Source organism: Jaculus jaculus, chromosome 9 (assembly GCF_020740685.1).
Source record: "Jaculus jaculus isolate mJacJac1 chromosome 9, mJacJac1.mat.Y.cur, whole genome shotgun sequence".
Taxonomy (NCBI): domain Eukaryota; kingdom Metazoa; phylum Chordata; class Mammalia; order Rodentia; family Dipodidae; genus Jaculus; species Jaculus jaculus.
In genome coordinates, this window is record NC_059110.1 from 119,079,077 (window position 1) to 119,094,911 (window position 15,835).

At 52.1% G+C, this 15,835-nt stretch overlaps 1 protein-coding gene across 1 annotated transcript in view; it reads right to left on the reverse strand.

Annotated features, from left to right (window-relative positions):
- Card14 (caspase recruitment domain family member 14) overlaps positions 1 to 15,835 on the reverse strand; it is a 34,715-nt gene that overhangs the window by 11,602 nt on the left and 7,278 nt on the right. Inside the window, exons 3-11 of the mRNA XM_045158633.1 lie at positions 13,541 to 13,678; positions 10,616 to 10,941; positions 9,552 to 9,716; positions 9,030 to 9,149; positions 8,469 to 8,594; positions 7,336 to 7,485; positions 4,227 to 4,340; positions 1,981 to 2,123; positions 1,710 to 1,813 (exon numbers count right to left, since the gene is read on the reverse strand). Coding sequence (XP_045014568.1) covers positions 1,710 to 1,813; positions 1,981 to 2,123; positions 4,227 to 4,340; positions 7,336 to 7,485; positions 8,469 to 8,594; positions 9,030 to 9,149; positions 9,552 to 9,716; positions 10,616 to 10,941; positions 13,541 to 13,678 — 1,386 coding nt within the window. The remainder of the gene's footprint in view (positions 1 to 1,709; positions 1,814 to 1,980; positions 2,124 to 4,226; positions 4,341 to 7,335; positions 7,486 to 8,468; positions 8,595 to 9,029; positions 9,150 to 9,551; positions 9,717 to 10,615; positions 10,942 to 13,540; positions 13,679 to 15,835) is intronic.

Below are 15,835 nucleotides of genomic sequence, written 5' to 3' on the forward strand. Positions count from 1 at the left end.
GAGCCAGAGTGAGACCCTACCTCGAAAAACCAAAAAAAAAAAAAAAAAAAAAAAAAGAATTGAATCTGGCATCGATAGCCCTGGGTCTGCCCTTCTGTGTGGCCTTTGCTGGCACTAACTAGAGCCCACCCACCAGGGGTGGCAAGTCTGTGAGTTGGCAGTCTCAGGGCTGGATGCTCCCCAGGGGCTCTCCAGGCTCTGACATTTATTATTTTGAGACATGGGTTCACTGTGTATCCCAGGCTGTCTTTGAACTCTTGATCTTGAGTGCTGGTATTAGAGGGGTACACCCCCACTTCTGGAAGTCCAGCAGTGTTTGCTTTGTGTGTGTGTGTGGGGGGGGAGCACAGGCACGCGCATGCCGTGGTGCTTGTGGAGGTCAGAGGACAGCTTCACGTGAGGCAGGGGCTGTCTCGCGGGATCTCGCCTTGCTGGTCTTTGCTGCGCATCCCTCGAGCGTGCAGGAGGTTCTCCCGTCCCCAGCTCCCGTCTTTGCCACCCGCTTGCTGGGACCTCAGGAGCCTGCCACAGCTCACTGCTTATGTGGGATCTGGGAATCGAACTCAGATACTCGGGTTTGGGGGCGAGTTACTTTGCCCATTGAACCATCTCCCCAGCCTCCTCTGGAGATGTTTTTGTTGTGTGTCTGAGGCAGGGTCTCATGCAGTCCAAGCTGGCCTAGAACTCCTGATGTAGCCCAGACTGGGCTTGAACACCTAGTCCTTCCATCTCAGCCTCCCACGTGCTAGGAAGACAAGTGTGAGCTACCATGCCCTGCTCCAGAGGTCTAGCATTTTCATTAACAGCCCGTGACATGACCTTGAAGTACAAAGAACCACTTGTGATTCTATCCAAAGCCAAATGAAATTAACGAAATAGCCCAGATGTATTTGAGGGCGAAGTCTTATATCGGATCTTAATAGAAAATAAATAGACAGGAAGGAGCTCTCCCTGCCCTGGGTCCCACATCTAGGTTAAAAGCGCCTCAGGCAGGCCCTGTCGATTTGTCACTATTACAGGGAAAAAGCAAGGCTACACCTGATCCCTGCACACAGAGGCAACTGTGAAGGCCGGCATGGCGCGCTCCCGCCCCCTGGTGGCCGGATGTTAGATGGGAGCCAAACACCTACGTGGGAGTCGGGAGTGCCAGAGTGACCTGGGGGAAAAGGTGGGGGAGGCGGCCTGAGAAAGTGTCTAGGAATCCAGGAGAAGTGACTGATTCCATGGAAGAATCATGAGCCCCAGGGGCTGAGGCCCAAGAGGAGCAATGCTATAGCAGGCAGGTACAGCCGGCGCCATGTCCCTGCCAGGAACACCTGAGCCCTTTGCCTCCAACACCCAGGAGAGCGGAGCAGGGAGGGGAGCCGAGCAGGACACGCGTGTCTGTGGCTGTCTGAACATGCATGCCGAACTAACAGCGGCTGTCCATACAACTCCCCTGGGCTCTGGGCAAAAATAAATAAATAAATAAATAAAGACACCAGTGAAGAGAGCTCAATAGAATTTGGCTTGAGCTACCAGGCAGTCTAGATTTTCTTAGAGGCCAAGGTCATGGCCCAGGGCAGGGGTCAAGTTCACTTCTATCTGCCAGTCTCCTTGAGAGAGACTTAGGCCATCCCGCCTGCCCCACGCCCAGCTCTCCGGCCATGGCTTTCCCATCCCTCGCGTGGGAGTTGGAGCTGCAGACTCAGGGGTGTTGCGGTACTAACCCAAACTGTCCAAGATCTCATAATCCAGGTCTGTGTCCGTGTCTGGGTCATCTGCTGCGGCCCCCTGAGGGGCTCCCAGGCGCATCTCCAGGACTTCGGGGATGCTGCCAGGCATAGGAGAGCCAGCTTACAACCACTGCGTGACCCGCTCCAGCTGAAGTCTGGGGTCTACAGCACCATCCCAAGCTGCTGCGCCCAGTGTCCAGATGGTCCGAGCCCAGCTCACTGCTCTCCATAGCTGAACCCCAGGGCTGCACCATGCTCTCTTTACCTTAGAGACTCGGGGTCTTCTCCAAAGTCCTCGGCTATCCGTTTGTACAGGGACTGCTGGCTGGGAGGCACGGGGCTGCTGGAGCGGAAGCTGTCTGTTTGCTCGCGGCTGGATGTGGCGCTCAGGTCCCACCAGAGTCGGGACTGAAGGAGGGCACACAGAGGTTGGCAGATAGAAGAGAGCGGAGTAGGAGGAAGAGCATATTAACTCACACTCGTTGAGTGCCCACTGTATGCATGCTAGGTTTCCTTCTGAGTTTGATATCGCTGGGGTCTCGCAATGCCTCTACCACACGTGGACATCATCATCCCGTCTTACACCTAAAGTGACTGAGGCTCAGAGTCGGGGGGCGGGGGAGCTACTTGTTGCTGAGGGAAGTTGTGGCCTCTGAGCAGGTGCTGAGACATTCAGGTGTTCAGAGTTGGCCTTAACTCACTCACTCTGAATCCCTACAGCATTTCTGTAGGCCAGGCCCTTGCACCCCTGAGGGTAGGTGCTACCCCTGGGCTAGGGCACCAGTGGGCCAACACAGATCAGTGAGTGACTATATCATACCCAGGTGTGGGCCACAGCTTCAGGGCCGGGGGGGAGCTTGGCACACTCTCTGGAGGAAGTGACTCAAAGAAGCCAAGTGGAGGTTGGCATGGCCAGACAGAGCAACAGACCTCAAAGGAGAGAGGGCCCCTGGCATGGCCACATCTCAGAGGCTAGGAGATGTGGTGGGAGAGGAGGGCTAGAGAGGGGTGTTCATCTGAGTCAGGTAGTATGAAGGTTAATCTTGGATTGTCAACTTAACAGTATCTGCAATCACCATGGGCTACAGAGAGGGCGCAGCAGTTAAGGCACTTCCTTGCAAAGTCTAAGAACCCAGGTTTGATTCCCAAGTACCTAGGTAAGCCAGATGCACAAGGTGCACATGTGTCTGGAGTTTGCTTTCCGTGGCTGGAGGCCCTGGTGTGCTCATATTCTCCCTCCGACTCTCTCTCTCCCTCTTTCTCTCTTAAATAAATAAATAAACAGAAATATTAGAATCAAGCCAGGCGTGGTAGTACATGCCTTTAATCCCAGCACTTGGGAGGCAGAGGTAGGAGGATTGCCATGAGTTCGAGGCCACTCTGAGATTACATAGTGAATTCCAGCTCAGCCTGAGTTACAGTGAGACCTTACCTTGGAAAACCAAATAAATAAATAAAGTAGAATCACCATGGAAACAATTTTGTGACCTGTCTGTTGGGGATTTTCTAGATGTGAATCATTGAAGTGGGAACATCCACCCTAACTGTGGGCAGCACAATTCCATGGGCTGGGGATGCTAAACTGTGTAAGAAGGAGAACACTAGCCAGCACCACCATTCATTGCTCCCAAAATTGATGCTCACCTACATTGCTGAATGTGCCTTAATTTGGAGTTGGATCTTTGCAGATTAAACCAGGCTAAGAAGGGATAGGTCTGGACTGCAGTGGGCCATAAACCCCACCAGATTGGGGGCTACATAGTCTAGAGTGTAAATGTTCCATGGGTGCCATGTGCTGAAGGTTTGGTTGCTGCCCTGTTGAACCTAGGTGATGGGGCCTAGTGTAAGTAAGTTAGGTCAGCAGGAGCAATGGCTGAACGTCAGGGAAATGAGGCTCTTGGAAGGAAATTAAGTCATTGAGGGCATGTCCTTGAAGACGGTGTTAGGACCCTGATCTCTCCTCCCTGCTCTCTCTGGCTGCCACAAGGTGAGCAGATTTGTCCACCACAGGCTTTGTCCTCACCACAGACTCTGTCTTCACCACAGGCTCTGCCCACCATAAGCATTGCTCACACAAAGCCCAATGCCACAAGGCCAAACAACCATGGACTGATGACACCTCTGAAACTGAGCCAAACAAAACTCACATCCTTTAAGCTGATGATCTCAGGTGTTTTGTCAAAGTTACCAAAGGCAGACTGACACACTTCCTAAGAGTAAGACATGATCTGGACAGACACACAGGGAGAACGTCACATGGTGATGATATGCAGCCGTAGGCCACAGATGTCCACATGTCACCCAGGAAGGACCTTTCCCTGGGCACATCAGGAGTATCCATGTAGAAGCTTGGGTTTGGATTTCCAGCCCCCACAACCACGAGGGAATGGATTTCCTGAGACTCTCCTGGAAGCACCAACCATGAGAACAGGGAGGCTGGAGACCCCCCCCCCATGTCTGGACACAAGAACTGGGTAAGCACAGCCAGGTCATGGGGCTGGAGCCATGTACCTCGGCGGAGCTGAGGAGGCTGCTGCTGTCATCCGGCGGGCACACGGCGTGCATCCTCACAAGCCGCTGCTTGCTCCTCACACAAGGCTCTTTGGCCCCGGCTTCCTGTTTGGGCTGCCAGAGACAATCTTAACTCAAAGAAGTTCCCTGGGACACCCCTCTGGCTTGATTCTTGGCACATCCCCACCCTCTGGGGCAGTTCGTATGTCAACTTTCAGGAAACACACTTGCATCCCAGTCCTCCCTTCAGGGCACCCCAGTGGTATAGAAGCTGGTCACTAAGATGCAACCAGCTTGAGAAAAGGCATTTGGTTCTTTTAGAGAATGTATGTTGCTGCTATCATTATAAAATACTACATACTGGGCTGGAGAAATGGCTTATGGATTAAGGCATTTGTCTGTAAACCCTAAGGACTCAGGTTTGATACCTCAGGACCCACATAAGCCCAGCTGCACAAGGTGGCACATGTGTCTGGAGTTCGTTTGCTGTGGCTGGAGACTCTGTTGTGCCCATTCTCTCTCTCTCTCCCACTTTCTCTCTCTCGTGAATAAATAAATAATATTTTCTTTAAAAATACTATATGCTATATACTATAGATGTGTACACACTAGAGAGGAAATAGGGGTGTGGGACAGAACCAATTAGAGAAGAAAATCAAACTGAATATCATCCCTTACTCAAGATGCAGCTGAGGGCTGCAGAGATGGCTAAGCAGTTAAGGTGCCTGCCTGCGAAATTAAGGACTCTCCAGATCCCATGTAAGCCAGATACACAAAGCGACACAAGCGCGCAAGGTCACACATGCGCACAAGGTCACACATGCACACGAGGGAGTCCATATGTCTAGAGTCCGATTGCATTGGCTGGAGCCCCTGCTCTGCTAATTCTTTCTCTCACTCACTCTCCCTACCTCTGTTTCTCTCACTCTCTCATATTAAAAAAGGGGGGCTGGAGAGATGGCTTAGCGGTTAAGAGCTTGCATGTGAAACCTAAGGACCCCTCTTCAAGGCTTGATTTCCCAGGACCCACTTTAGCCAGATGCACAAGGGGGTGCATGCATCTGGAGTTCATTTGCAGCGGCTGGAAGCCCTGGTGCTCCCATTCCGTCTTTCTCTCTGTCTGTCACTGTCAAATAAATAAACAAAAATGAACCAAAAAATGAAACAAAAAAGGCCAGGGCTGGAGAGATTGCTTAGTGGTTAAGGAACTTGCCTGCAAAACCAAAGGACCTTGGTTCAATTCTCCAGGACCCACATAAACCAGATGCACAAGATGGTGCATGCATCTGGAATTTGTTTGCAGTAGCTAGAGGCCCTGATATGCCTATTCTTCCCCCCCCCTCTCTCTTCCTCTGTCACGTTCTCTCTCTCTAATAAATAAAAATTAAAATATTTTTAAAGGCCAGTTTTTTGGTCTGACATCAAAAAAATTTTTTAATACACCCAAAATTTAGATATCTGCCCTTCCAGTCACATACACACACACCTGCACGCACACACACAAATCATGTCTTTATGCATATGTGTGTGCAAGTATATGTGTGCACATGGGTGTAGAGGCCAAAAGATAACCTTGGATGTCATCCTCAGAAACACTGTCTACCTTTTTGAGACAGACTTTCTCGTTGGCTTAGAGCTCACCAATTAAGTCTAGCCTGGCTTTCCAGTGAGCCCCAGGCATCCTCCTATCTCTCACTTTCCCAGAGCTGGGATTCCAAATGTACCACCATGCTCAACATCATCACATGGCTTCTGGGGCCCAAACTCAGGTCCTCATACTTCTGAGAAAAGATCTTTACTGACTGAGGTATCTCCCTATCCCTCACTTAAAAAAAAATAGGGCTGGGGAAATGGCTTAGCAGTTAAGGCGCTTGCCTGCAAACCCAAAAGGACCCAGGTTCAATTCCTCAGGATCCCTGTAAGCCAGATGCACAAGGGGGTACATGTGTCTGGAGTTTGTTTGCAGTGGCTAGAGGCCATGGTGTGCCCATTCTCTCTATCTGCATCTTCCTCTTTCTCTCTCTCTCAAATAAATAAATAAAATATATATTTAATATGTATTTAGTAAGGTGTGGTGGCACACACCTTTAATCCCAGCATTTGGGAGGCAGAGGTAGGAGAATCACTGTGAGTTCAAGGCCACCCTGAGACTACATAGTGAAGTCCAGGTCAGCCTGAGCTAGAGAGAGATTCTACCTCAAAAAACCAAAGATATATATATGAGAGACACAGAGAGAGAACATGGACACACCAGCATCTCTAACCACTGCAAAGGAACTCCAGATGTATGTGCCACCTTGTACGTCTAGCTTTAAGTGGGTACTGGGAAATCAAAAAGGGGTGGCTGAAGAGATGGTTCAGCAGTTAAGGCCCTTGCCCATCAAGCCTAACAACCTGAGTTTGATTCCCCAGTACCCACATAAAGCTGGATACATCAAGTGGCACATGAGATTGGAGTTTGTTTGCAGTGACTAGAGGACCTGGTGCACCCATTCTCTTTCTCTCTCTGCTGGACTTGGTGACACACACCTTTAATCCCAGCCCTCAGGAGGCGGAGATAGGAGGATTGTTATGAGTTTGAGGCCACCTTGAGACTACATAGTGAATTCCAGGTCAGCCTGAGCTGGAGTGAGACACTATCTTAAAAAACAACAACAACAAAGCCCAAGTTGGTTCTGGCTGCCCAGGCCTGTATCCTAGCCTCACTGCCTACCGAGCCATGGCAGGCTTTGAGATACACCCGGCTGGCTGGGGTGGCGCTCCCTCACCATAGGCCCCAGGGGCCTTCAGCTTTCGGACTGGTGACTTTAGCAAAGGGTCACCTACAAAGTGGGCTACTTCCTGTGAACAGTGTCAGAGGCTCTTTTGTCATTACACAGCAGGGTTCCAGAAACTTATGCTACTTTCCCCCTTCCATGGCGCAGTGATATTGGCATTAAAAGAGGTGCAGAAGCATGCTTGGCCGGTCCTGTGTGCATCATCAAGGTTTCACAGCCACGTCTGATGATGAGAAGCAGGACAGCTCTGAGCATGGCTGCTCGTGTCCAGGCTGGGCTCATCTGTCTCCCCCAGCCCCAGGCCTCATGCTCTGGCCTCAGAGGGAACTCACCCCTCCCGGGGGCTCCTCCTGCAGTTTACGCAGCTGAGTGCGAAGCTCGCAGACCTGCTCGGTCAGCTCAAACACCCTCCTGCGCAGGGCGTCCTTCTCTACCAGGCGCTGAGAAATCTCCATCTGGGCTCTGTCCCTCGAAGAGTATGCCTGTGGCCAAGATGAGACAGATGGAAGGGGGCAGTTAGACGTGGGACCAGTGAGCTCAGGGAAACCTGAGCTGCAGAAAGTACCCCATGCTGGTGGGCACTTCCTGGGAACTCATCTAACATGCCCTACCCAGAGTTCACCTGGATGTGCACATGCATGGCTTCCAGGGTGGACATTCTCAATGTCGTGTGCCATGAATAGAGGCAGGGAGGATGACAGAGAGACATTGCAGGGGGTGAAGAAACCTCACATGACCCAAGGAAAGAGGTCCTAGTTTATGTTTTTCATATTTATTCATTTATTTGAGAAAGAGAGAAAGAATGGGCACACCAGGGCCTCCTCCGCTGCAAAGTAACTCCAGACACATGTGCCACTTTGTGCTTCTGGCTTTACGTGGGTGCTGGGGAATTGAACCCAAACTGTCAGCCTTGGAAAGCAAGTGCCTTTAACTGCTGAGCCATATCTCCAGCCACCCCCTGGTTTCTTTCTTTTAAGTTATTTGTTTGGGGCTGGGCGTGGTGGTGCACGCCTTTAATCCTAGTGCTAGGGAGGCAGAGGTAGGAGGATGGCCGTGAGTTCAAGGCCACCCTGCGACGACAGAGTGAATTCCCGGTCAGCCTGAGCTAGAGTGAAACCCTACCTCGAAAAACCAAAAAAAAAAAAAAAAATTATTATACCCACACCCTCACACACACACTATAGCTTCAGGCTCCAACCTGGGATCTAGGGATCTGAACTCAAGTAGTCAGGGGCTTCATGTAGGGGCTTTTCCCACGGGGCCACCTCCTCAGCTCCAAGAGACTGAATTCTGAAGCCGGCTGCCATTCGTGTCAGGCAGAGCCCGGAGACATGTCCTCTGAGCCAGCAGCAGCCCTCGGCCTCAGCCACACGCCGGCAGGGGTGGGCGGTGGAGGGGGTGGGGTCCTCCTGAGCCCCCTCGCAAGGGCAGGCATGCGCAGCCCCCTTAGCCCCGGGACGTCTACCTGGTCGCGCTCCTTCTGCAGCTCGGCCACCTGGCCCTGCAGCATGGTCATCTTCTCCCTGTACAGCTCGCAGTCCACCTTCGTCTTCTGGAACTGGAGCAGTGTCTGTTCCTTCTCCTCCCAGTACTGGGCAGAGGGGTGAACAGTGTCCACGGAGGTCAGAGGTTCTGAGAGCTCGGGCAGGGGGAGGGGCACGAGGAAGAGGAGGCAAGGGGGTCCTGGAGGCGACCTTGTGCTCTTTTCTCCAGAGCCCCAGCAAGGTGCATGTGGGGTTCCGTCAGCAAAGGTGAACACACTTTGCGGGCAGAGTTATGTGCTGTTTAATGTCCTCAAGTACACAAGCTGCTTCTCCCCAGCCTGCCTTGCTTCTCCCCCGCTCTCCCCATGACCAAATCTCTGGTTGTCACTTGGCCCCAAGCCTTTGGCATGACCTTGTCTTGCTGCCTGACCATTGACATCTGATGTGGCCCTCGTGTAGCACAGATGAGCAGACCAAGAAATCAGCGAAACTGTGGTGCCAGGGCTGTGTCCCCGTTCCCCCCTTGCCGCTCGAGGGCTCACCTGCTTCCGCTGCCTCTCGGCGGCCGCGGCGCGCTCCCGCAGGGAGTGTATGCGGTCCACCAGCTCCTGCTTGCCCTCCAGAGCCTCGTCCAGGCTCTGCTCCAGAATGTCCTTCTCCACCTGGTCCAGAAACAGGTCAGCTCAGGACCCCAACCTCCCCAGAGCACTGCCCCTGAAGAAACACGGTCTCACAGGAAAACTCCAAGGCCAGGTATGTGGCCTTGCTGTAGCAGTAGGGGAATCCTCTGGAAAGGCACCTGTCAGCCAGGTGTTGGGGTACAAGGCTCTGATCCCAGCTACTCAGAAGGCTAAGGCAGGAGAATGGCAAGTGTCCGGCCAGCCTGGCCTTTAGAGAAGGGGCTGGCATGAGCCCTTGAACTCACCTCGCTCAGTCCTTAGCCTCTGCTTTGCGAAGCCACCTATCAGAATTCCCACAGCCCAAAGCCACCTGCTGATGCCAACGACACCCGCCCCCCAGGTCCAGGGGAGGCAGCAGGCTCCCACTGAGGGACCTTGACCTACCAGGCTGAAGGTCACTGAGCAGAGCTTCTCTTTCTCCCTGAGGAGGCTCAGCTCCTCCTCCTGTGACCCCAGGTCACTGGTCATCTTCAGGGACCTCTCTTGAGATTCCCGTTCACAGGAAGACACAAGGCTGGCCCGCTGCAACTCCTGCTTCACCAGGTAGAGCTGTGAAGGCCAAAGAGGAGGAGAGCTGTGGGCAAAGCTTCCGTCCTGAGGCGGGCACAGTAGGTACATGATGCTGCTATAGCTACGAGGACCAAAGTCAGGCTGTAGAAATGGGTGGTCCCTATGCCACTGCACAGATGGGTTGCTGCGTCACAGGTGGTAAACTAACGCGGAACCCAGACCAACCAGCCTGGCCCCAGATGCCACAGGGTAAGTAGTGCACTGCCAGGCCAGGGGCAATTCTGGGGCAAAGTCCTTCCCAGAGGGACCCGGGAGGAGTGGGGCCAGCTCCCTGGGTAGACCACAGCTAAGATCCTAGGGATCCCCTCTCTCTACTTCCCCAGGGCTGGAATACAGGGGGAAAACACAGCACCTGAGGATCCAAACTCAGCACTTCTCCCAGGTTCCAGTCCTGCACTTGTGTGCTCTCTCTCTCTCTGTGATGGGTGGGGTGATGTATATGTGGTGTGTGCAGTATAGTGAATGCATGTGCTCTCTCTCTCTCTCTCTCTCTCTCTGTGTTGGGTGGGGTGGTGTACATGTGGTGTGTGCAGTATCGTGAATGTATGTGTGCATACAGATACCCATGCTTTTTGCGCATACAAGCAGAGGTCAGAGGAGAACAGCAGGCACCCTCCTCTGTCTCTCTTCCACATTGTTTCCTTGAGACAGAGCCTCACTGAACCTGGAGCTGATGCCCCTGCCCGCCCCCTGTAGGACTGGGGTTATAGGAATGCATGGTTACATCTGGCTTTTTGTGTGGGTTCTAGGGATTGAACTCGGGCCCTGTCAGACCCTCAGCTAGCTGGGCAGAGGAGAGGGGAGGGGCGCTGCCTGCGGGGCCGGCGGGGCGGCAGCGGGCGGAGCCTCCCAGCCCAGCCGCGTGGGCCCGCACCCACCTCCTCCTGCAGGCTGTGGCAGCGCGTGGCGGCCAGCTCCTTCTCGCGCAGCGCGTTGCTGTAGTGCAGCGAGAGGCTCAGCATCTCGTCCTTGAGCTTCAGCACCTCGTGGAAGTGCACGCTGGCCTCGTGCTTCGTGCGGCTGTGGTCGGCCTCCAGCTGGCGCAGGGCCTCCACCCGGGCCTCGGCGGCACCCAGGCTCTCCTTCAGCCCCTGGCACCGGCGCAGCAGCGCCTCCTTCTGCACCTTCTCCTGGGCCAGCTCCTCCTGCAGGCTGCTGATGGCTCCCGCCAGGCACTCGGTCAGCTTGGACGTCTCCATGAGGCCTGCAGGAGGGCCCGCAGTGCCCCTCTGTTCTCAGTTGCTGGGTCGTTTTTATTTTTTTTTATTTACTTTTTTTGCTTTTTGAGGCTAGGGTCTTGCTCTAGCCCAGGCTGACCTGGAGTTCACTATGTTGTCTCAGGCTGGCCTCGAACTCATGGCGATCCTCCTACCTCTGCCTCCAGAGTGCTGGGATTAAAGGCGTGAGCCACCACGCCCGGCTTGATTTTTATTTTTAAAAGATTTTATTTTTATTTATTTATTAGAGACAGAGAGCAAGGGAGAGAATGGGCACGCTAGGACCTCTAACTACTGTAAGCGAACTCCAGATGCATGCACACCCTTGTACATCTGGCTTACGTGGGTCCTGGAGAATCGAACCTGGGTCCTTGGACTTTGCAGGCAAGTGCCTTAACTGCTAAGCCATCTCTCCACCCTGATTTTTATTTTTTGAGGCAGAGTCTCAAGTAGCCCAGGATGAATGAGAACTTGCCATATAGCTGAGGATGGCTTTGAACGCCTGATCCTCCTGTCTTTACCTTCTAGGTGTTAGGATGCCCATGCACTACCACACCCAGCCACCTCTGACTCTTGCACCTCATGCCTAGACCCCTGCTGTTTTCAGCCCTAACCTGTTGGCCTCTTAAAAGCCTTCAGCTCCACTAGGACTCCGCAATTTGGTTAAATAAATAGCACAGCGTGATTTGGGCCCAAGGATTGACCTGTGTGAGCCACTGTCCACACCACCTTTGGAACTGAAGGCGAATCATTTATCACATCAACCCAGGAAAAACACAGCCATGGCCACTAACCTGTGTGGCAGAGCATTAACATAAATGTGTCCTAGCGATTAGCCACTGTTTTGAGCGCCCTGAGAGTCCTGATCTTTCCCCCCACGTGTGCATGTGTATTTGCATGCATGTCTGTGCATGTGCATGCCTCTGTGTGTGTGTGTGCATGTGTGTGCGCTTGTGTGTGTGTACGCACGCACACACGCGTGCACCAGAGGCCAGGGTTGGAGGTCTTCCTCAGTTGCACTTTGACTTAACTTTTTTCTTTTTAAAAATATTTATTTATTTATTTGAGGGAGACAGATGGAGAGTATGTGTATGGACACACCAGGGCCTCCTTTCACTGTACACGAAGACATATATGTCACTTTGTTCATCTGGTTTCATGTGGGTAGCTAAGGAATTGACCTTGGGCCATCAGGCTTTGCAAGCAAGTGCCTTTAACCACTGAGCCATCTCCCCAGTTCAAATATTTCTTTTTTTTTTTTATTAACAACTTCCACGATTGTAAACAATATCCAATGGTAATGACCGCCCTCCCCTCACTTTCCCCTTGACTTAATTTTTGAGATAAGGTCTCTCACTGAACCTCAAGTTCACCTTCTCAGCTGGACTAGCTAGCCAGTGAGCCCTAGGGATCCCCTCTCTCTGCCTCCCCAGGGCTGGAATACAGGGGGAAAACACAGCACCTGAGGATCCAAACTCAGCACTTCTCCCAGGTTCCAGTCCTGAACTTGTGTGCTCTCTCTCTCTCTGTGATGGGTGGGGTGGTGTACATGTGGTGTGTACAGTATCGTGAATGCACGTGCGCTCTCTGTCTCTGTCTCTCTCTCTCTCTCTCTCTCTCTCTCTCTCTCTGTGATGGGTGGGGTGGTGTACATGTGGTGTGTGCAGCATAGTGAATGCACGTGTGCTCTCTCTCTCTCTCTCTGTGATGGGTGGGGTGGTGTACATGTGGAGTGTGCAGTATAGTGAATGCACGTGTGCTCTCTCTCTCTGTGATGGGTCGGGTGGTGTATATGTGGTGTGTGCAGTATAATGAATGTATGTGTGCATACAGATACCCATGCTTTTGTACATACAAGCAGAGGTCAGAGGAGAACAGCAGGCACCCTCCTCTGTCTCTCTTCCACATTGTTTCCTTGAGACAGAGCCTCACTGAACCTGGAGCTGATGACCCTGCCCGCCCCCTGTAGGACTGGGGTTACAGGAATGCATAGTTACATCTGGCTTTTTATGTGGGTTCTAGGGATTGAACTCGGGCCCTGTCAGACCCTCAGGCTTGTGCAGCAAGTGCTCTGAGCCACCAAGCCATCTCCTTAGCCCTGCCCAATCCAGGCCTGCTGAAGAGTGAAATCTTCCAACAGCTCTTTCAGGGAAGGACAGAATTGCTCAGTTACCAAAATGGCCTGACCACCCACCACGCCAGCTAAGGCTTTGCTTAGGTGAGTGTGTCCACAGGCAGAAGTCCCAGCTTCCCTTGCCCCTCAGGAGGGGTCTCTCTGGACCTGCTAAGAGATGGGACTGCCCTGTGCCATCCACCGAGGGCAGCTAACAGCTGGTCCTGTGCCACTGAAAGGCACAGCTGCCCCGCGGTCTCCTCACGGCACTGGGTAACTACAGATGGACTTTGTAGAGCCCAGGGTCCTTCTCCCGGCCCCTCCCTCCTCAAAGCAGGGAGTTGGGAGCTTGCCAAGGGCGGGGCCGGGGGTGGGGGGGCTTGGCCTGGAAGGAAGCAGGGAGCCTGCGGCAGCGGCCACGTGGAGAAGTGGGGTGCTCACCCCTGCCCTCCCGCCCTAGGTGCAGCTCTCACCACTGAAAGTGCTGAAGTCAATGTCAGGCTGCAGCCCCGTGACCAGGGTGTAGACGTCGGGGTTGTGCAGCTTCACGCTCTCTAGGAAGGCGATGGCTCCGTTCTTCCCTCGGGCCTTTAGCAGATCCAACAGGTGCCCTTGGGAGAGAAAGCCATTCTGAGCTTTGCTAGCTGCCCTCCCTGAGGGTCAACAGGGGTTGGACAGCCATGCGCAACTGGGAATTAGGAGAAGGCAACTCTCTGGGATCCTGGGGTGAGATGTACCCCTACTGCTCTTTAAATTATTTATTTATTTATTCATGCAAGCATGTGTGCATATTGATGGGCCAGGATCTCTTGCCATTGCAAATGAATGCCCCTCTAGAGCTTGGCTTTACGTGGGTGGCTGGGGAATTAAACCCGGGTCAGGAGGCTTGCAAGCAAGTGCCTTCAACTGCTAAGCCATTTCTCCAGACCCTCCATTTTTAAAAAATATATTTACTTGTGTGTGTGTGTATATGTATGCATATGTGCAGGGTTACATGCATGACAGTGTCTTGTGGAGATCAGAGGACCACCTCTTTAAGGAGTTCAAAGGACCACCTTTCAGACAGGGTGTCTCTTATTTTTGCCATGGGGAAGGCCAGACTAGCTGGCCTTGGCTAGACTTGGGAATTTCAGGCTCTGACTATCAGTACCACAGGCATGTTGGGACGATAGCTGCTTGCATCATTTTGAGTGTGACTTCATGGGGGTGCTGGAGATTGAACCGCAGTTAGCAGTCCTATGGAGCAAGTCCCTTTTGCTGCTGAGCCATCTCTCTAGCCCTAAGATCCATTCTTGTTGACTAACTTACTGGGAGCATCCAAGTGCTGTGTTAAGAGCTAGGTGTATAAAATAAGGCCACCATGCTGTGGGGACACCAGACTGTGTGTAAATAATAAAGGATAGCTCTCCAATCCCTCAGGGGGTGAGTGCAGAGAGCCTTGGGGCATCCCAAAGTGCCCAGATCCAGGCAGGGCTCAAATCCCACCTCTCTCAGCCTAAGATTAGTTCAGGACAATCTTTCCTGCACTTGAGGTCCATGAACTAACATACGCACACATTATATCAACCTTCTATGGAAAAGTCATGAGCATCTCCACTTCTAAGTGAGGAAACAGCTGGAAAGACAGCTTTATAGTTAAAGGTACTAGCTTAAAACGCTTAATGGCTCCAGTTTAATTTCCCAATACCCATGTAAAGCCAGATACACAAAGTGGCACATGCATCTGGAGTTTGTTTGCAGTGGCAGGAGGCCCTGGCATGCCCATATTCTCCTCCACCCTCTCTCTCTGTAATAAATAAATAGGGAAACATTGCCTGTCAGACCAACAGAACTGATGCTAACGATGTCTGCAGTGGGCTGAGCCGTGCCTCAAGAAGACAGACCCACCCAGAACATGCCCACATGGATTTCTCTAGAGAAAGAATCTTTTCAGGGCTATAGAGAGATGACTTGCCTATTAAAGTATTTGCTTGTAAAGCCAAAGGATCTAGGTCCGATTCCTCAGGACCCCTGTAAGCCAGATGCACAAGGCGGCACATGTGTCTGGATTTTGTTTGCAGAATCTAATCTTGCTATTTGTTTCTTTATCTCTCTCTCAAATAAATAAATAAAAGCTATTTTTAAAAAAGAGTCTTTTCAGATATAATTAACTGAAATATCTTAAGATAAGGTGAGTATGAATTATGAGTAGCCAGCTAGGCCCCGATCCAATAACAGGTGTGCTTCCAAGAGGCAGACGAGGAAAAGACAGACAGAAGAGGCCTGTGGAGGTGGAGGCAGCGAGATGGCCACCTGAACTTGAAAGGCAGGAGTCAGCCCTGAAAGACTGCAGTGGGAACACAGCCCTGTCTACACTTTGATGCAAGGTTTCTGGCCTGAAGAAGTGAGGGAGACGCATCACTGTGGACTTTTCTCCTCTCGGTGCTCGGGATAGAACCAGGGCCTTGCACATGTTAAGTGTGTGCTCCACCACTGAGCCCTACTCCAGACTCACTGTGGTGTTTGAAGTCAAAATTGTTCACAGTCATTTGTTGGGGCTCTGTTAAGGACTAAAATAATGGTACAGTGTCCCCAAAATTGGGAACTCTGACCCTTTTTCCTATTTCTTTCTTTCTTCTTTAAAACTTTTTTTTTAGTTTATTTTTATTTATTTATTTGAGAGTGACAGACAGAGAGAGAAAGAGGCAGAGAGAGAGAGAGAGAGAGAATGGGTGCACCAGGGCATCCAGCCACTGCAAACAAACTCCAGATGCGTGCGCCCCCTTGTG